We start from the raw sequence: 21023 nt of genomic DNA on the forward strand, positions 1-21023 counted from the left end.
TGGTCATTACACAGCATTAGTTAACTCTGTGCTTTGTGTGATTTGTGTTACTAGACTCTGCAGTTGAGGGCGTGTCCAGCTCTTCCTCAACTAAAGACGTAGGTCCTTCTTCTCCGACAACTGATAGGAAAAAACACAGAAGGAAGAAGAGCATGAACCAGAAATGGGATGCAACCATCGGTCAAGCAGATGGTAAAGATTTGTCTGGTTTCCTGAACATGTGACGGTGTTACACAGTGTACTTCATGATAACGATAACATCTAAGTAGAGAAAGCAGGATGGATGGATGGATGGGTGGATGGATGAGTGGATGGATGGATGGATGGATGGGTGGATGGATATATGGATGATGGATGGGTGGCTGGATAGATGGACGGACGGATGGATGGATGAGTGGATGGATGGATGGATGATGGAGTGTATCGCTTGTATCCTTTTCCCTCAGTCTACCACTGTTCTTTTTTCTCCCTTCTTTTCATTTCCTGGACGTGTGCTGTTGTGCCCCATAGCCAAGCGCAGAATGTGGAAACTGAAAAGCTTTGGTAGCTTGAGGAACATAAACAAGACAGGTACTAACGCTGTTCTCTCAGCCTGCAGCCCTCGCGTCCCATGCAGGCGTCAGCCCGTCTGTCTGTCACCCGGTTTGCTTCTGGCATCATCGCAAAAAATTGCATTCTAAAATATTGTGGGTTTGTTATAGCATGGCTAAACCATGTCTGTCCATCGGCTGACTGACTGCTGTCCACACATATTTATTATTTTGATCTTTACTCAGTGTATTTATTGTTTTGATCTTTACTCTGTGTATTTATTGTTTTGATCTTTACTCAGTGTATTTATTGTTTTGATCTTTACTCAGTGTATTTATTATTTTGATCTTTACTCAGTGTACATGGTCTTTCTCAGCGCCTGTGAGCATTTCATCTCAGCCACATGCTGCCATTACTAGAATATGATGTTTGACTGTATTTTCAACTTGCTCTCCTGGGAACCTTCACTGCAGCAGTCCTCATTATGTAGATCCCAACCCCACCCCCCACCCCCCTTTAAAAAATGAGAGAAAAGTGGGAGGATGTGGTGGGCAATGGGTGTGTCTCCACATCTTTATTTAGTTGCGAGTCAGCTTGTTGAGGTGCTTGGCCAGTAGTCATACATGATGGTTCAAACACCCCAGACTGGGTTTGAAACATGCTGGGGGAATGTTCTTCTCTCCATTTCTTCACCCGTTTTCAGAATTAAACTCCTTTGTCAAAGTAGGGGCACCATCAGTTGCTTCTTTGTAAACATGTCATGCATGATATCTCATACACGGCTGACTGAATTAAAAAAAAAACTTCTGGGAGTGATCCATTTTCAGACTGGTCACCAGTATCACAGTACCACTGTGTATGAGCGTTTCTAAAATGAAACGGACCGGCCCAAGGGGGTGCTGTGATTGAAAGGTCAAATATTTAATAACCAGTCTTATTTCTCACTGCTTATTTAAGTGACAAGACATTTCCCACACCTATCCATCCTTTCATGTTTGCCATAACAGTTTGCCTCCTGGACCATTCATTTACACCATATTGGATTTGCACCATAATGAGTTTCTCAAAAATCGGTTTTTACTCTAAGGACATTTAACTTGTTTTCCAGATTGGTCCAGGAGATGATGATAACATTCATTCATTTATCTTCAGCTGCTTCTCCGGGGTCGGGTCACGGTGGCAGCAAGCTAAGTAGGGCACTCCAGACCTAACCTCTCCCCAGCAAAGCCCTCCAGCTCCTCCTGGGGGATCCCAAGGCATTCCCAGGCCAGATTGGACATGTAGTCCCTCCAGCGAGTTCTGGGTCTACCCTGGGGTCTCCTCCCAGTTGACCATGCCCAAAAAACCTCCGAAGGAAGGTGCCCAGGAGGCATCCTAATCAGATGCCCGAACCACCTCAACTCTCTTCTTTCGACGGGAAGGAGCAGCGGCTTTACTCCGAGATCCCTCCGGATATCTGAGCTCCTCACCCTATCTCTAAGGCTGAGCCCAGACACCTTATGAAGGAAACTCATTTCAGCCACTTGTATCTGCGATCTCACCCTTTCAGTCACTACCCAAAGCTCATGACCATAGGTGAGGGTTGGAACGAAGATTGACTGGTAAATTGAGAACTTTGCCTTCCAGCTCAGCTCCCTCTTCACCACAATGGTCCGGTACAACGTCCGCATTACTGCTGATGCTGCACCAATCCGCCTGTCAATCTCCCGCTCCATCCTACCCTCACTCGTGAACAAGACCCAAAGATACTTGAACTCCTTCACTTGAGGCAACAACTCATCCCCAACCCAGAGGGAGCAATCCACCATTTTCCGGGAAGAGAACCATGGCCTCAGATTTGGAGGTGCTGACTCTCATCCCGGCTATTTCACTCTCAGCTGCAAACTGTCCCAGTGCACACTGGAGGTCGCGTTCTGATGAAGCCAACAAAACCACATCATCTGCAAAGAACCCAAAATGGACACACTCCTCACCTTGGCTGCACCTTGAGATCCTGTCCATGAATATCACAAACAGAAGTGGAGACAAGGGACAACTTTGGTGGAGTCCGACATAAACTGAAAATGTGTTTGACTTTGTGCCGAGAATGTGGACACAGCTCTCACATTGGTTATACAAGAACCGGATGGCTTGTAGCAACTGCCCTGGTACCCCATACTCCCACAGTACCCCCCACAGTGTGCCCCTGGGTACACTGTCATAAGCCTTCTCCAAGTCCACAAAACACATGTAGACTGGCTGGTCAAACTCCCATGTGCCTCTCAGCACTTCTGCAAAGGTAAAGAGTTGGTCCATTGTTTCACAGCCAGGACGGAATCCACATTGTTCCTTCCGGATCCAAGGTTCGACAATCAGTCAGAGCCTCCTTTCCAGCATCCTAGAGTAGACTTTCCCAGGGAGGCTGAGCAATGTGATGCCCCGATAATTGGAACACACCCTCCAGTCCCCCTTTTTAAATATGGGAACCACTACCCCAGTCTGCCACTCCACAGGTACTGTCCCCGACCTCCACATGACACTGAAGAGGCATGTCAGCCAAGACAGCCCAACAGTGTCCAGAGCCTTCAGCATCTCAGGGTGAATCTCATCCACACCCGGCGCCTTGCCACCGAGGAGCTTTTTAACTTCCTCAGGGACCTCTGCCAGGGATATGGGTGGTGCTTCCCCTGAATCTTCAGACTCTACCTCCTCCACTTAGGACGTGTTAGCTGGGTTCAGGAGCTCCTCAAAATGTTCTTTCCACCGCCTGATAACATCCCGAGTCCGGGTCAACAGATCCCCTCCCTGGCTGAACACAGCCTGAGTCAAGCCCTGTTTCCCCTTCCTGAGTCGCGGGATGGTTTGCCAGAACTTCCTTGAGGCCAACCGAAAGTCCTCCTCCATAGCCTCGCCGAACTCCTCCCACACCTGAGTTTTTGCTTCCGCGACCGCTGAAGCTGCAGCCCTTCTGGCCTCCTGATACCTCTCTGCTGCTTCAAGAGAACCCCGGGCCAACTAAGCCCGAAAGGCCTCCTTCTTCAGCCTGACGGTTTCCCTCACCGCCAAGGTGTCCACCAGTGGGTTCTTAGGTTGCTGCCTCAACAGGCACCGATGACCCTATGACCACAGCTCCTGCCTGCTGCATCTACAATAGAGGCTTTGAACATGGCCCACTCAGATTCCATGTCTCCAGCCTCCCACGGGATACACGAGAACTTCTTCTGGAGGTGGGTGTTGAAGACCTCATGGACAGGGGCCTCTGCCAGACGTTCCCAGTTCCCCCTCACTGCACGTTTGGGTTTGCCAGGTCTGTCCGGCAGCCTTCCCCTCCATCTGATCCAACTCACCACCAGGTGGTGATCAGTTGACAGCTCTGCTCCTCTCTTCACCTGAGTGTCCAAAGCATATGGCCGCAGATCTGATGATACGACCACAAAGTCTATCATTGATCTTTAGCCTAAGGTGTTCTGGTACCAAGTACACTTATGAATTACCTTATGTTCGAACATGGTGGCTCCCAGGATCACTGGGACACACAAACCCCTCCACCACATTAAGGGGGCGATTCTCAGAGGGGATGATGATAACATTTATACAAGAAATCTTTTTTTTTTTAACTGTGGCTTCAATAAACCACAGTTAAAAGATTTTATTTCTATAATAAGCAATACCTTATTGTGGAAAAATGTCATTCATGAGCACTCAGCCTCCATCACCAGGTCCATCATCTTCAATTATGGCCAGGTAGACGTTGGTTATAATATTGGTGATTTCAAGATTCTTGTTTGCCTTCCAGCTAAATATTTCAATGATGAATGTTTACAAAAAATTAAAAGCAAATGCCTGGTCATGTTACATTTTCTTTTTACTTACAACAATGACATAAAAATTCTTTTTTAGTAAAACCTGTTAACAAGGCATTTCTTAATTCATACTTTTGAACTTCCGACTCCTTCTGAGCAGAAGTACTGCCATCGACCCCCAGTCTGGTCCATAGTGCAGATTGTACACTGGTGTTGGCTATGTATCTGCCGACATTTTCTAAATAAGTTTTTATATGATTTACATTGGACCTGTTTTGGACTGCTGATCATTTCAGAAGTCTGCTGTTTACATAAATAAGATTTGTTGGTAGTTGTGAACTTTAAGTACTTCTTGCAAATTCACTGCAGGAGATGTTCATTTAAACTGCCTGGATCATATGTTTGGTTCGATGCCGGCCTGTGTTTGTTCTTCTCCATTAGATGAGGATAACTTTGACTTCCTGATAGTGTCGAGCACGGGACAGACGTGGCACTTTGAAGCCCAGAGTGTGGAGGAGAGGGACTCCTGGGTTCAGGCCATCGAGAGTCAGATTCTGGCCAGCCTGCAGCTTTGTGAGAGCAGCAAAAACAAGGTAAGAAAACACGATGGAGACCTTCTACACACATGATACAGACTTCTGTTTGCAGTTACAAGCCCTTCCTGAAAAAAATCTCTCTTTTACATTTTTAGAACATGTAGGAGTGTAAGTAGGAGTGTGTGTACATATTCAAGTCAAAATGAAAGAACAACATGTATACCGTCCCCATGGGGAGGTTCAAATTCATATTATTGATAATAAGTTGATACAAATTCATTGACTACATCCCTACATCTCCTCGTGTAGCTTGGTAGAATAAAGTTTTAAATGAGGTCTTTACCTTAATGGAGTGGCTCGGTATCAACATTTTGGGGAGAATAGCAAGCAGAAGTTTATTTATATAGCACTTTTAAAAACATACAGTTACAAAGTGCTTTACACTCCATACACAAAATACAAATAAATACATAAAATAAATTGAATGACTATAAAAACATGGCATAGGGAGTAACAGACCAAGCTAAAAATGAAAACAAAACAGAAGTCAGGGGTGGGACTCTATAAAAGGCTTGCCTGAAAAGACGGTTTTTAGAAGCCGCTTAAAAGAGTCCAAAGATTCAGCAAATCTGATGGATCGAGGAAGATTGTTCCGGAGGCTTGGGGCTAAAACTGCAAAGGCGTGGTCACCTTTTGTTTTGCAGTGGGAGTGAGGGATGGATAAAAGACCGAGGTTTGAGGATCAGAGTGGTTGGGAAATGGAATGAGGAATGAGAATAGGTAGACTGATGAGAATAGTAAGACCCTGGCAACAGGCATGGGCCAAGTCCATGTGCACTGGGATGGCATCCAGCGCTTTACCTGTGCCCCAGTTCAAAGGGATAGTGGTTGTGTCAGCAAGGGCATCCCACATAAGATTTTGCCAAATCATTATGCAGATTGACAAGACCATACCGGACTGGTCAAGGCTCCCTACAGGAACAGTCGAGGCCCAGCCACCATCGGTGCTGTGCCCTCACAGGGTACCGATGGAAACTATAAAATCTGCTGTGGTGACCCCTGAGAAACAGGGAACAAGCCGAAAGAAGAAGAAGGGAGACTAAGACCAAGTACATCATGAGTGTGCTTAGCCTTCAGCTAGCCCATAAAAATGGCTACAATGTTATTACCTCAATCCCATGATGCATTTCTGTCTCGATGGTTTGTTTTTTTGTTGGCATTTTTTTATAGTGATATTGATAGGCAGACAGAAAATGGGAGAGAGAGAGCGAGGTATGCTATGCAACGAAGGTCATATGGTATGTGCTGTAACCATTTGGCTATGGAGGCGCCCATGTCTCGTACCCTTGTGGAGACGAGTGGATCCAAACCCTCCCAGCAGACAGTCCCATAGTTATCCCTATAAAAATGACAGGTGACATCACGGAGGTCCTGTCGCTGGTTTTGTCGTGATGTACTGTACTGTGCACTCCACAGGCTCGGAAGAACAGCCAAAGTGAAGCAGTGGCTCTGCAGGCCATCCGTAACGCAAAGGGCAACAACAGCTGCGTTGACTGTGATGCTCCAAGTCAGTAACACATTTCACCTTCAGTTTGTGTTTACTTCCAGTTCATCATGCCTGGTCATGTACGTCTCCATTTTCTGCTCTTCATGTGAAACTTGGCGGTTGTTGTTTCCATCCTCTTATGCTGCAGCAAGTCAAGCTAGCCTTGCCTTGCCCACCAGCTTTCATTTGTTCCTTTTCAAAGGGTGTCGCTTTAATATCTGAATTACTGAATTAAATATGAATATTTCTACTTAAACAGTTAATGTTCAATTTAAAGAAAGCAGCTGCTTCTTGCACAAAACAAGCAACACATTATAGCAATTAAATCAACTCATAGCAATATATCAACACATTATAGCAATTATATCAACATATTATTGCAATTTTATCAACATATTATAGCAATTATATCAACATATTATAGCAATTATATCAACACATTATAGCAATTATATCAACACATTATAGCACTTACAGTGGTGTGAAAAAGTGTTTGCCCCCTTCCTGATTTCTTATTTTTTTGCATGTTTGTCACACTTAAATGTTTCAGATCATCAAACAAATTTAAATATTAGACAAAGATAACACAAGTTAACACAAAATGCAGTTTTTAAATGAAGGTTTTTATTATTAAGGGGGAAAAAAAATCCAAAGCTACATGGTCCTGTGTGGAAAAAGTGATTGCCCCCTAAACCTAATAACTGGTTGGGCCACCCTTAGCAGCAACAACTGCAATCAAGCGTTTGCGATAACTGGCAGTGAGTCTTTTACAGCGCTGTGGAGGAATTTTGGCCCACTCATCTTTGCAGAATTGTTGTAATTCAGCCACATTGGAGGGTTTTTGAGCATGAACCGCCTTTTTAAGGTTATGCCACAGCATCTCAATCGGATTCAGGTCAGGACTTTGACTAGGCCACTCCAAAGTCTTTATTTTGTTTTTCTTAAGCCATTCAGAGGTGGACTTGCTGGTGTGTTTTGGATCATTGTCCTGCTGCAGAACCCAAGTGCGCTTCAGCTTGAGGTCGCGAACAGATGGCCGGACAATCTCCTCCAGGATTTTTTGGTAGACAGCAGAATTCATGGTTCCATTTACCACAGCAAGTCTTCCAGGTCCTGAAGCAGCAAAACAGCCCCAGACCATCACACTACCACCACCATATTTTACTGTTGGTATGATGTTCCTTTTCTGAAATGCGGTGTTATTTTTACGCCAGATGTAATGGGACACACACCTTCCAAAAAGTTCAACTTTTGTCTCGTCAGTCCACAGAGTATTTTCCCAAAAGTCTTGGGGATCATCAAGATGTTTTCTGGCAAAACTGAGATGAGCCTTTATGTTCTTTTTGCTCAGCGGTGGTTTTCGTCTTGGAACTCTGCCATGCAGGCCATTTTTACCCAGTCTCTTTCTTATGGTGGAGTCATGAACACTGACCTTAACTAAGGCAAGTGAGGCCTGCAGTTCTTTGGATGTTGTTGTGGGGTCTTTTGTGACCTCTTGGATGAGTCGTCGCTGCGCTCTTGGGGTAAATTGGTCGGCCGGCCACTCCTGGGAAGGTTCACCACTGTTCCATGTTTTCGCCATTTGTGGATAATGGCTCTCACTGTGGTTCGCTGGAGTCCCAAAGCTTTAGAAATGGATTTATAACCTTTTCCAGACTGATAGATTTCAATTACTTTGTTTCTCATTTGTTCCTGAATTTCTTTGGATTGCAGCATGATGTCTAGCTTTTGAGAATCTTTTGGTCTACTTCACTTTGTCAGGCAGGTCCTATTTAAGTGATTTCTTGATTGAGAAGAGATGTGGTAGTAATCAGGCCTGGGTATGGCTAGAGAAATTGAACTCAGCTTTCCAAAGATGTGATAAACCACACTTAATTTATATTTTAACAGGGGGGGGGGGGCAATCACTTTTTCACACAGGGCCATGTAGGTTTGGATTTTTCTTTTCCCTTAATAATAAAAACCTTCATTAAAAAACTGCATTTTGTTTTTACTTGTGTTGTCTTTGTCTAATATTTAAATTAGTTTGATGATCTGAAACATTTAAGTGTGACAAACATGCAAAAAAATAAATCAGGAAGGGGGCAAACACTTTTTCACACCACTGTATATCAACACATTATAGCAATTATATCAACACATTATAGCAATTATATCAACACATAGCAATTATATCAACATATTATAGCAATTATATCAACTCATAGCAATATATCAACACATTATAGCAATTATATCAATATATTATTGCAATTTTATCAACATATTATAGCAATTATATCAACATATAGCAATTATATCAACACATTATAGCAATTATATCAACATATTATAGCAATTATATCAACACATTATAGCACTTATATCAACACATTATAGCAATTATATCAACATATTATAGCAATTATATCAACTCATAGCAATATATCAACACATTATAGCAATTATATCAATATATTATTGCAATTTTATCAACATATTATAGCAATTATATCAACATATTATAGCAATTATATAAACACATTATAGCAATTATATCAACACATTATAGCAATTATATCAACACATAGCAATTATATCAACACATTATAGCAATTATATCAACATATTATAGCAATTATATCAACTCATAGCAATATATCAACACATTATAGCAATTATATCAATATATTATTGCAATTTTATCAACATATAGCAATTATATCGACATATAGCAATTATATCAACACATTATAGCAATTATATCAACATATTATAGCAATTATATCAACACATTATAGCACTTATATCAACACATTATAGCAATTATATCAACATATTATAGCAATTATATCAACTCATAGCAATATATCAACACATTATAGCAATTATATCAATATATTATTGCAATTTTATCAACATATTATAGCAATTATATCAACATATTATAGCAATTATATCAACATATTATAGCAATTATATCAACATATTATAGCAATTATATCAACACATTATAGCAATTATATCAACATATTATAGCAATTATATCAACACATTATAGCAATTATATCAACATATTATAGCAATTATATCAACATTATTGCAATTATATCAACATATTATAGCAATTATATCAACATATTATAGCAATTATATCAACACATAGTAGCACATAAAAACATAAATGCTTCACTAAGTCTGCAAAATTAGAATAAGAATGGATTTAGTTTGTGAAGTGGAAAGTTAACTGTGTTGGTTAAGTTTTGATGACACTGTTCAAGTGACACTATGAGTGACAGAATCCAGAAAGAAAGAGAGATGAAATAGTAAAAAGAGATGAAATATGAGATAAGGTGGATAAGGTGAACAATATGGTCAGGATGTCTTGATGCATGCTCAGTAATCCAGGTGAGAAAATCAAAGAAGGTTGAACCAGTTCATCTGGACACAACGTTGATTGACAGATGGGTTTGACAGATGACACAACATTGATTGACACATGGGTTTGACAGTTGAGTGATGAAACGTTGTGTCCAGGTGATCTGAATCAACCTTCTGTGAATATGGTCAGCGTTGAGTTACATTTCCCTGATCTTTGTAGGACTGGTTGGGTTCATTCTGTAACAGAAAGTGTAACCAACTTCTAGAAAACAGTCTTTATACAGGAACTCTAGACGGATTTATATGACGAACAACACACAGGGTTGACAACACACACACACACACACACACACACACACACACACACACACACACACACACACACACACACACACACAGAGTTGTTGTCCTGTGATGGCCTAGTGGCCTGTCCAGGGTGTCTCCCCGCCTGCCGCCCAGTGACTGCTGGGATAGGCTCCAGCATCCCGTGACCCTGAGAGCATGATAAGCGGCTTGGTTAATGGATGGATGAACTTTATCCAATATAGTTTCTAAAGTGGATGTTAGTTAAAAACAAAGTTACTGAGGTGTTTATTAAGGACAGAGATCAGACAGAGTAACTAGAGATCTGCACCTCAAAATGCAGCACATATGCAGGCAATGGCAAAATAACTCTTTTAACTTTTTATTATTCTTAAGGAAAATATCTACCAATCCCCCTCTATCATTTCAAAATCTTGCAAACACATTAAAACCTCCTCAATTTACAAAAAGAAAGAGCCCTGCATGAACTGTTTCTACAAGTTGACCCAAACCTTTGGGTATATGTGGCTGCGGGCGGGGGTGGGGGTGATATGACCAATAAACTGTCATTTTTTTATTTTCTTTAACAAAATGGTTATTTATACTTATGAACAATTGAATTATACACAGCTACTTTGTCAGGAAAACATGAAACCTATTTACAGTTCAGCAAACAAACAAAGAAATGTAAATTGGTGTTATGTGCATCCACATAGAAAGGAATGTCCAAAAATGTATAGTATATAAAAAATAAATAAATATAATAAAGTAACAATACCTTGTAAGAAACAAATGTTAATCTTGGCCAAATTCCCAATTAAGTCAGTACAGCATCTTATCACATTATTAATCTAAAAAAAGCAATTACAGGAACCCACTGATTTAAAAACCTAACTGTCTGTACATGGAGTGTGCTGTTGTTTTTTTCATTGAGTAAACTTTCATTAACCTGTCTTGCCATTGATGTTGAGTGGGTGGCAGTGGTTTGAGTCAAGATGAAGTTATAATTTTTCTGTCACCAATACAAGAATATGCAGCAAGTAAACCTTTCTCTTATCCATGGCGCCATCAAGGAATGCACCTATCTACTTATATTTTCGTAATGTGTGTGTGTGTGTGTTAGTGTAGATAGCGGGACCGAAAACTAAAGGACTTATGATTAGGGATGCTCCCCGAAACCCGGTTCTAAACGGGAACCTGTTCTAAATTAGTAAAAACTGGAGCATTTTTAAGATCCGACGTTTTCGGTTCTGCTATCGGTAGTTGGTAGGTACTCGAGAAATCATGGAGTGAGATTTATATTGTGGCAATTGTGTTTTTCGAGGAATTTAAACGTCGCGAACATAATCTTGTTTGCCGTTTTCTCCATCTCTCTGTCTCTCTCTCTTACTGCGCGAGGGGCGGGGCTGTGCTGTGCTCCACACACTCGCTCACACACGCATAGACAGCTCTGCTCAAGTGCTCATCATGGCGGAGAGAACTAAACGTTCAAAAGTTTGGGTATATTTTTCAAAAGTCGATGACAACAACGCTCGTTGCCACAAGTGCAACAAATCATTTGCCAGTAAGGGTGGCAATACAAGCAATCTGTCGAAACATCTTTTGTCGAAACATGGTATTAATCTGCAGAAATGCGGAGTTTTCGACTGCTTTGCTCGTAGTGTTCCATCCACGTCCACTGCAGGTAAGCCGTATGAGCCATAGATACGGAGTTAGCTAGGCTAATAACGAATTATTACGAATAGGCCAATAAATAAAATATACGTGCTTAGCTAATTGTTTAGCTACAAATATATAAGCCATAGATACGGAGTTAGCTAGGCTAATAACGAATTATTACGAATAGGCCAATAAATAAAATATAATTGCTTAGCTAATTGTTTAGCTACAAATATATAAGCCATAGATACGGAGTTAGCTAGGCTAATAGCCGGGGACACTATAAGTCAGGAGAGATCACGATTCCTGCCGGAGAAGACAGATATGTTGATTTTTCTGCAGAAGAACTGTTAGGATAAGTTTCTAGGTTCTTGTTTGTTTGAACTTCTGTTAGCCTTTTGCTGTAAAAATTTATTTTTAATATATATATTTTTTTTCTTTATCTTTATCTACTTTTATTTTTTATCTTATTTGTTGTTGTTGAATGTTGATTATAAAGTCTATAATTCAGACGCATTTAAAACATTGCTGCTGCTGTTGCTGCTGAATAAATAATATTTGTTTATATTTATATAAGGTTATATAATAGAATAATAAAGCGTTAATTAAGTGTCTTTTTTTCTTGCATAATAATCAAAAAGAACCGATAAGAGTATCGATAAAGTACCGAACCGATAAGCAGTACCTATAAGAGTAGTAGTATCGATAAAATCCTAACGATGCCCATCCCTACTTATGCTCTTAATTCTTTTTGGAGGTGGTAGGTATTGTCTCAGAGAGTAAGGGAAAAATCCCAGAAAATTGAAATTATGCATAATTATGCATAAATATGCAAAATATGCATTTTTCTAAAAATGGCTAAAAAAAACACTTTTCTCGGCATTTCAGATGATTCTGAGCATCTTTGATTTTTTCACCTACATAAAAAAACATTTCTGGGACTTAGAAATGTTTTGTCATTATGCAAAATATATGCATTTTTGCAAAAATGCACTTATGATCCTAATTTTTTTGGGAGGTGGTAGGTATTGTTCCAGAGAGGACCAGAAAAATAGCAGAAAATTAAAATAATTATGCATAATTATGCAAAATATGCATGTTCTAAAAATGGCTAAAAACCACTTTTCTCGGCATTTCAGATGATTCTGAGCATTTGGGGGGGGGTAAACCACTTTTTTCGGCATTTCAGATGATTCTGAGCATTTGGGGGGAGGGAGTTGGAGTGGGGGGGGGTTTAGGGGCAGGGGGAAGGCGGTGAGCTGGCAGGATGAAGAGGAGGGAGATTTAGACGGGTGGATAACCAAACCACTACATTGTAGCGGGGTTCTTCTAGTAATATAATACAATGGGTCTAATGCTAGATCAATGTTCAAAATGGCAAGTATTTCCACAAATCCTTTCCCAGTATGACTTCAATTTTGGACAATCCCAAAAAAATGTGTAATCTCAAATATGTTTACTATCCCCCTGGCACAAATTTGTTTTACTTGTCATATTTTGTTGACACAATGAAAGGAGTTCTAAAATACCTCATATTTAATTTCCAATTGAATCCTTTCTATAGTGGGCTTTTCTCAAATTTCTTTTCATGTTTCATTTTCAATAATAACACTCATCTCCAGCTCCCATTTTTCTTTTATATCCAGAGTATTCCCTGACATGTGTAATTGTAAGCATTTCTATATTTGTGACATGGTTTGATCTTTATCAGAGAGGGGGAGAATCTCCCATTATGCCAAATCTAATTTTGTTTGAGCAATCAGTTTACTATACTTTGCTTTGTATAACTGTGATGTTTCTGGGGTGAACATGATGCCTAGATCCCTAAATTCTTGTGCTGACCACTTAAATGAAACCTCCCTATCGAACTGAGATGGCCATTTACCCACAGAACATCATAGCCTCCAATTCGGATTCATTAATTTATAACCTGACGCTATCCCAAAATCCTTCAAACATTTTAAAAGTGTTGGGATAGAGGTTAGAGGTTCACTAATATACAGAATGACATCATCCACATACAGCAATATTTTATGCAATCCTCCTCCATCTGATATTCCATATATTCTAGGATTCTCCCTTATCATTTCTGCTAGCGGCTCTATGCTAATCGTGAATAATAATAGGGATGAAGGGCATCCTTTTCTGGTCCCCTTTTCAATTTAAATTGTTAGGATGTGTACCCATTGACTTGAACCCTTGACAGTGGCCCAGGATACAGTAATTCAACCCATTTAATAAGTCTGCATGAAATCCCATTTTCTCAAGTGTATGTTCTAAATATAGCCAATCTATTCTATCAAGTGCTTTCTAAGCATCTAAGCTGACAAGCACTGAAGATTGTTTAATTCTTTGTGCCGCTGAGATTATATTCATGGTTCATCTAATGTTTGTTCCCTGTCTCCCAAGTATGAAACTTGTCTGATCTGGTTTAATTGATTTATTAATATACCTCTGGATTCTTTTGACCATTATTGTGCTCAGTATCTTTACATCACTACAGAGCAAACTTACAGGTCAGTAAGTTTCACTAAGCACAGTTTGTAGGGTCTTTCCCTTTGGGAATCACCGAGATATTGCTTCTGACCATATTTTAAGAGGATCTTTCTCCTTGAAAAGCACAATAAAATACTCTTTGCAGAAGGGGTATTATCTCCTCCTTAAACATTTGTAAAATCCCCTTGGGTACCCGTCTATCCGCGGTGATTTGTTCTTTTTCAAATTCTTTATAACTTTTTCAATTTCCTCTTTTGTGATTGGTTCTATAATGATTTGACTCTTTTTCATTTAACTTAGATTAATTCTTCCAAGTAAAGTTTTATTTTTTCTGCTTTATCATCTTTCACAGGTGAATCATAGAGTGCCTTGTAATAAATAGAGAAGGCTTCCACTATGTTTAGGGTGAGACACTGTTTCTTCAGAGCAAGGACTCACAACTTTCGGAACTACCTGGCTTGCTTGTGCTTTACATTACTGAAATGCCCTCTGTTTCCTGATTCATAACACCTCTGATTAGAAAATCGTAGTGTGCCTTCAGCTTTGTAGGCACAGCTTTGTAGGGCAGACTGACTGCAGGCGTTCCACAAGGTTCGGTTCTGGGTCCTCTCCTTTTCTACCTACACTTTGTAGGCACAGCTTTTTAGGCAGACTGACTATATGCATTCCACAAGGTTCGGTTCTGGGTCCTCTCCTTTTCTTCTTGGACACGACATCCCTGGGTTCTGTTATTCGCTCGCATGACTTCTCTTACCATTGTTGTGCCGATGACACCCAGCTGATCTTGTCCTTTCCTCCCTCTGACACACAAGTAGAGACACGCATTGCTGCGTGCTTGACTGACATCTCGGAGTGGATGGCGACACACTACCTGAAGCTCAATCTGGACAAGAGAGACTTGGCCATCACCATTGACAACACCGTGGTGACACCAACTTGGACTGCGAGGAATCTGGGTGTGATCCTGGATGATCAACTGTCATTTGCTGCAAATGTTGCATCGGTTGTTCGCTCCTGCAGATTTCTCCTCTATAACATCAGGAAGATTCGCCCATTCCTCACCGACGAGACAGCACAGGTCCTCATCCAGGTTCTGATCATCTCCTGGCTGGACTACGGGAACTCCCTCCTTGCTGGCACCCCGGCGTCGGCCATCAGACCTCTGGAGCTTGTTCAGAAAGCTGCAGCTCGTCTGGTGTTCAACCGCCGTAAGTTCTCCCACACAACTCCCCTTCTCATGTCCCTACACTGGCTCCCAGTAGCTGCTCATATCCAGTTTAATACTCTGGTGCTAGCCTACAGGGTAGTGAAAGGAACAGCTCCTTCCTATCTCCAGTCCATGGTCAAGCCCTACACCCCCACCCGACCACTTCGCTCTGCTGCCTCGGGACGCCTGGTTGCCCTGTCACTCAGAGGCCCCTGCTGCCGATTGACCCGGTCCCGGCTCTTTTCTGTCTTGGCCCCACAGTGGTGGAATGAACTCCCCACTGATGTCAGGACAGCAGAGTCGCTGCCCATCTTTCGGCGCAGGTTGAAAACAAACCTCTGCAAGAACTACTACCCTGTTAACTTGCTCTTAGCACTTATTGTATTCACTCATTTAAAAAAAATCTCTTTTTTGCGCTTTTACTTTAGCACTGGTTTTGCTCTTAGATGCTTGTTTAGAGAGAAGATGCACTTATGACCTCTGATAACTAGTAGTTCTCCTGATTTCCTACGTTAAATGCACTTATTGTAAGTCGCTTTGGATAAAGGCGTTGGCTAAATGACTGTAATGTAATGTAATGTAATGTATGTCAGTAGGTCATTTAAATCCATCTGTATTGGCCAAGGGATTTCAGAGTGGTTTCATTATTTGTCTTTTTGTGTTCTCGTTCCAATTTTTGTATACATTTTTCTAAATCTAATTGTTGCTTGTCATGTTCTTTTTTCAACCTGTGAGAGTGCTGTTATTTTCCCCCTAAGTACTAGTTTTGCTGCATCCCATAAAGTAGATAATAAAACTTCTTTGTTATCATTATGTTCCAAATAATTATTTTCAAACATTGCAATCATTTAATTTCCAAACATTCAACCCCCAGTGTTTAAAATGCTTCTGTTTCCAAATGTTTTATTTTTATTTTTTCCCCCTTCTTCTCCCCAATTGCACCCGGCCAATTACCCCACTCTTCCGAGCCATCCCGGTCGCTGCTCCACCCCCTCTGCCGTTCCAGAGAGGGCTGCAGACTACCACATGCCTCCTCTGATACATTTGGAGTCGCCAGCCGCTTCTTTTCACCTGACAGTGAGGAGTGCCGCCAGGGGGATGCAGCACGTGGGAGGATCATGCTATTCCCCCCAGTTCCCCCTCCTCCCTGAACAGGCACCCCAACCGACCAGAGGAGGCGCTAGTGTAGCGATTAGGACACACCCACATCCGGCTTCCCACCTGCAAACACGGCCAATTGTGTCTGTAGGGATGTCCGACCAAGCTGGAGGTAACACGGGGATTCACACTAGTGATTCCCATGTTGATAGGCTACAGAATAGACCGCCACGCCACCTGGACACTCCCTTCTGTTTCCAAATGTATTGACATTACCACTGGTCCGTGATCTGAAATGGTTATGGGTTCAGTGTGACACTCAGTAACTTTATGAGCATCTCATTTCGAAACAAAGAAAATATCTATTTGGGAGCAGCCATTATGCACTATTAAGAAAAATGCAAAGTTCCTCCCCTTAGGATGTTTTAAGCGCCAAACGTCTGCAAGCACAAGCTCCCTATCATACTGTGTAGTACTTAAGCTTTTTGCATGTGAGATCCTCGTTCAGATGGGCGTTGATTCACAATACAATTGAAATCCCCTCCCACTGTTATTTCTCCCTTTGCATACTGTGCTAGAAGTGCTGCAGTTTCTTTGAGGAATCCTGGATCATCTTCAGTCGGCGCATATAAATTGAAAATAGTTATACTTATATTCCCAATTATACCTACAGCCATGATATGCCGCCTCTTTTTTTCTTCGTGTACTTTCTCTGGGAGAAGACCTGATGATCTTTGACACAAAACTGCGACCCCTCTTTTTTCCATTTTCATATGATGCACTTTAAAACCTGCCCCACCCATTCCTTCTCAGCTTCTTGTGTTCCTTGTCATTCAAATGGGTCTCCAGAAGTAATGCTACTGAACAATTCTGTCTTTTTAACGGATTAATAATTTTCTTCCTCTTTACGGATATAAGAACTAATAACGTTCAGTGTGTTCATATCCTGATACTGTTAAATTAACTATCAATCCTGCAAGAGTTCTTATGTTTTGGTTTATGCCATACCTTATAATTTTGCCATGTATAAATTTAAATCCAAGTGTTTTTCATCTTTATAAACATGTTTGCCGAAGAACGCTGAATGTTAAGAACAAATAAATGATTGAACCTTAAATATTAGACATTGCAGTAAGCAACGGGGAACTTTTAGTTGTCCTGCAGATTGTCTTAAAAACAGAAAAAGCAAACTCATCTCATCATCAGCTGCCTCTCCGGGGTCGAGTCGCGTTTTGAAACTTTTCCTTACAAATAAAAACGCAGATACCAGCAAAAGTGGCATAATTTGGAGATAGAATAGAAATAGAAAACCAGCCAATTATTGAAAAAGCTGCGTACTCGCCAAATGAAGATCACTTGAAAATAAAGTCCATCCTGCGACCCTTTTTAACAAAGGGTGCAATTGCTGGGTCATACAGTTTGTCCTTTGACCTCAACTCCATAAGAAGTTCTTTCTCAACTGAGACTAAAGCCAAGGCTGACAGACGAGCCTGTCCAGTGCTGCTTCTTCTGTACGTTTTACCCTTTTCAGTACTGAGAACGTTCTTTTCACGGAAGCTGTGGACACAGGGATGGTTAAGACCAGGCAAGTGGGAAGGTGGAGGTGGGTTAAGGTGGTGTGGACATGTGTGGAGGAGAGATGCTGGGTATATTGGGAGAAGGATGCTGAATATGGATCTGCCAGGGAAGAGGAGAAGAGGAAGGTTTATGGATGTGGCGAGGGAGGACATGCAAGTGGCTGGTATGACAGAGGAAGATGCAGAGGACAGGAAGAGATGGAAACGGATGATCCGCTGTGGCGCCCTCTAAGGGGAGCATCCGAAAGCAGTAGTAGTAGTAGACTGTATTGACTGTATCTCTGTTTTAGGCTATTTTAGTTATGGGTCTGGCAGAGCTGGGTATTCACACATCAGCTTAAGCCCTGGCGTAGCCGGATGTTCTGTCAATGTTTAATTTAAGTAGAATGATATTTAACAACATTGATGACTTGTTATTTTCATGATCAAGATGTTTATAATGTCTTTCATTGAGACATTTTCCCTCACCGTCTTAGATGTTGTTAAATTGAATATATAAATAGATTGAATGGTGAGTTTTTAATTTCAACGCAACATTTTTGGGGGCCAGAGGTTTTGGGGAAGACCGAATTCATTCTGCAGGACCTAGTGTATGTAGGCCTGCTTGGATGACATGCAGAGAGAATTTCACTGTTTCACTTCATACGTCAGATTCATATGCAGTTGTCTTCTGAACAAAGGTGCACTGCAGCACTGAGTCCGAACAGACGACTTTTAAAGCTGGGAATACATTAGAGACTTTTAAAGTCCCAAACCACTGGGAACAGACTTGGTGTCACACATCTGATAACTGACTTTCCCAGATTACATTCATAGGCAGACACATTTGTTCTGACTGCCATCAGAGATGAGCTTGGTCTTGTCCAGATTTCGGTTGTAAAAATCAAATGCTTGACATCGTTGTGACGACTCCAAACAGTTGAGGTCTTGAAAGAGAGGCGAGTGGTTTGAATCTTAAAACCGCTGCACATTACCAGATAATGTGTGCCGATTGTCCATAGAGAACTGACCTATTTTGTGCAAATTGGTGCGGATGCTCCATGAGCTTGAAAATCAGTTGCAATATCCAAATTGGTGTTATAATCGAACTTTAAACCACCCAATGTGTTCCCATCTTCACTCGCTGGCATCTTGAAAAGAAAAGGAAAATTCTCAGTAAATCTCCCCTGAGGTCATTTCAAATAGAAACAGACTTAACCCTGGCGCTATCATGTCCTCTTCCTACCAGATCCTACATGGGCCAGCCTGAACCTCGGAGCCCTCATATGCATTGAGTGCTCTGGGATCCACAGGAACTTGGGCACCCACCTGTCACGTGTTCGTTCCCTTGACTTGGATGACCTTCCACGAGAGCTCACGTTGGTTCTCAGTGCCATTGGCAACCACATGGTCAACAGTATCTGGGAGGGGCGCACACTAGGTCACCATAAACCAACACCTGATGCCACACGGTAAGGGAACAGGGTCAGCTAAGAGGGACAGTATTGCGATGACCTTGTGGGTGACACTGCTTTTGTGAACTTTCACATAGGTATTAGTCACGTACAGTGCATAGACCTTCTGCTTCAACGGCAGCACAAAATGGAGGAGTAACTGTAAAAATCTCCTATTGTATAGCTTGTCCCTTTTTACAGCCTCCTGCTCCACCCAAACTCACCCTCATTTTATTACTGTTTTTTGTTGTTGTTGTTGTTGTTCTTGGCCCAGAGAGGAACGAGAGTCATGGATCCGAGCTAAATATGTGCAGAAGTTGTTTGTGGCCCAGCTGCCTCCTCTTTCACCGAGCGAAAGGTCGGACATTACACTATCTGGCCATTTGCTCTTGGCTGTGATGGAGCGAAATCTGCCGAAACTGCTCCTCCTCCTGGCCCACTGCACCAAGGAGGATATCAATACTCCGCCAGCCAACCTGGCCTTCACCGCCACATCCCCCATGTCAGCCAGACTCCCAGGCACGGCCCTGCACGCTGCTTGTATGCTGGCCGACGTGGTTATGACACAGCTTCTTGTTTGGGTAAGTTTTCATCCCACTTCTCCGCATTTGCTGATCTTACCGGAGGTCTCATCCATTTATTATTAGATAGCGTCTGAAAAAGCATAAAAGTGGGGAGTCCGGGTAGTGTGGCGGTCTATTCCGTTGCCTACCAACACAGGGATCGCCGGTTCGAATCCCAGTGTTACCTCCGGCTTGGTCGGGCGTCCCTACAAACACAATTGACCGTGTCTGCAGGTGGGAAGCCGGATGTGGGTATGTGTCCTGGTCACTGCACTAGCGCCTCCTCTGGTCGATTGGGGCGCCTGTTTGAGGGGGAGGGGGAATAGTGTGATCGCTATGTGCCCCTGGTGAAACTCCTCACTGTCAGGTGAAGAGAAGCGGCTTGTGACTCCACATGTATGGGAGGAGGCATGTGGTAGTCTGCAGCCCTCCCCGGATCAGCAGAGGGGGTGGAGCAGCGACCGGGACAGCTCAGAAGAGTGGAGTAATTGGCTTGATACAATTGGGGAGGGAAAGGGAGGGAAAAAAAGCATAAAGCATCTGCTAAATGAGTAAATGTAACAGTAATACAGGAAGTGGATATGACCTCCTTGTTTCTCCCTCTCCTCCCCATGTCTGTCTTCCTGTCTTCCTGTCATCAAACGCAGTACGGTTGTGATGTTCGGCATCGTGATGCGCTGGGACAGACGGCCCTGGCGGCGGCCCGCAGCGCCGGCAGCCAGGAGTGTGTTGACATTATGCTCCAATATGGATGCCCAAATGAACCAGCCCCCTTCCTCGCCAAAACACCCAGCTTCTCGGTAACTGCGACACCCAGCCTCTCAGTTGCCATGACACCGGGCCCATCAGTTTCTACCACCCTCAAGATCTCGCACAAGAGTAGTGCCTCCGGCTCCAGTCACAGTAGCTGCACTAGAAGGGCAGTGTCATAA

At 42.2% G+C, this 21023-nt stretch overlaps 1 protein-coding gene across 1 annotated transcript in view; it reads left to right on the top strand.

Moving 5' to 3' along the window:
* Positions 1-21023, top strand: part of LOC130107250 (arf-GAP with GTPase, ANK repeat and PH domain-containing protein 1-like) — a 46140-nt gene extending 25117 nt beyond the window's left edge. The window contains exons 14-20 of the mRNA XM_056273760.1: positions 55-192; positions 511-570; positions 4755-4906; positions 6326-6416; positions 19324-19546; positions 19803-20109; positions 20739-21023. Of these exons, the coding sequence (XP_056129735.1) occupies positions 55-192; positions 511-570; positions 4755-4906; positions 6326-6416; positions 19324-19546; positions 19803-20109; positions 20739-21023 (1256 nt within the window). The remainder of the gene's footprint in view (positions 1-54; positions 193-510; positions 571-4754; positions 4907-6325; positions 6417-19323; positions 19547-19802; positions 20110-20738) is intronic.

Source organism: Lampris incognitus, chromosome 2 (assembly GCF_029633865.1).
Source record: "Lampris incognitus isolate fLamInc1 chromosome 2, fLamInc1.hap2, whole genome shotgun sequence".
In the NCBI taxonomy this organism is placed as follows: domain Eukaryota; kingdom Metazoa; phylum Chordata; class Actinopteri; order Lampriformes; family Lampridae; genus Lampris; species Lampris incognitus.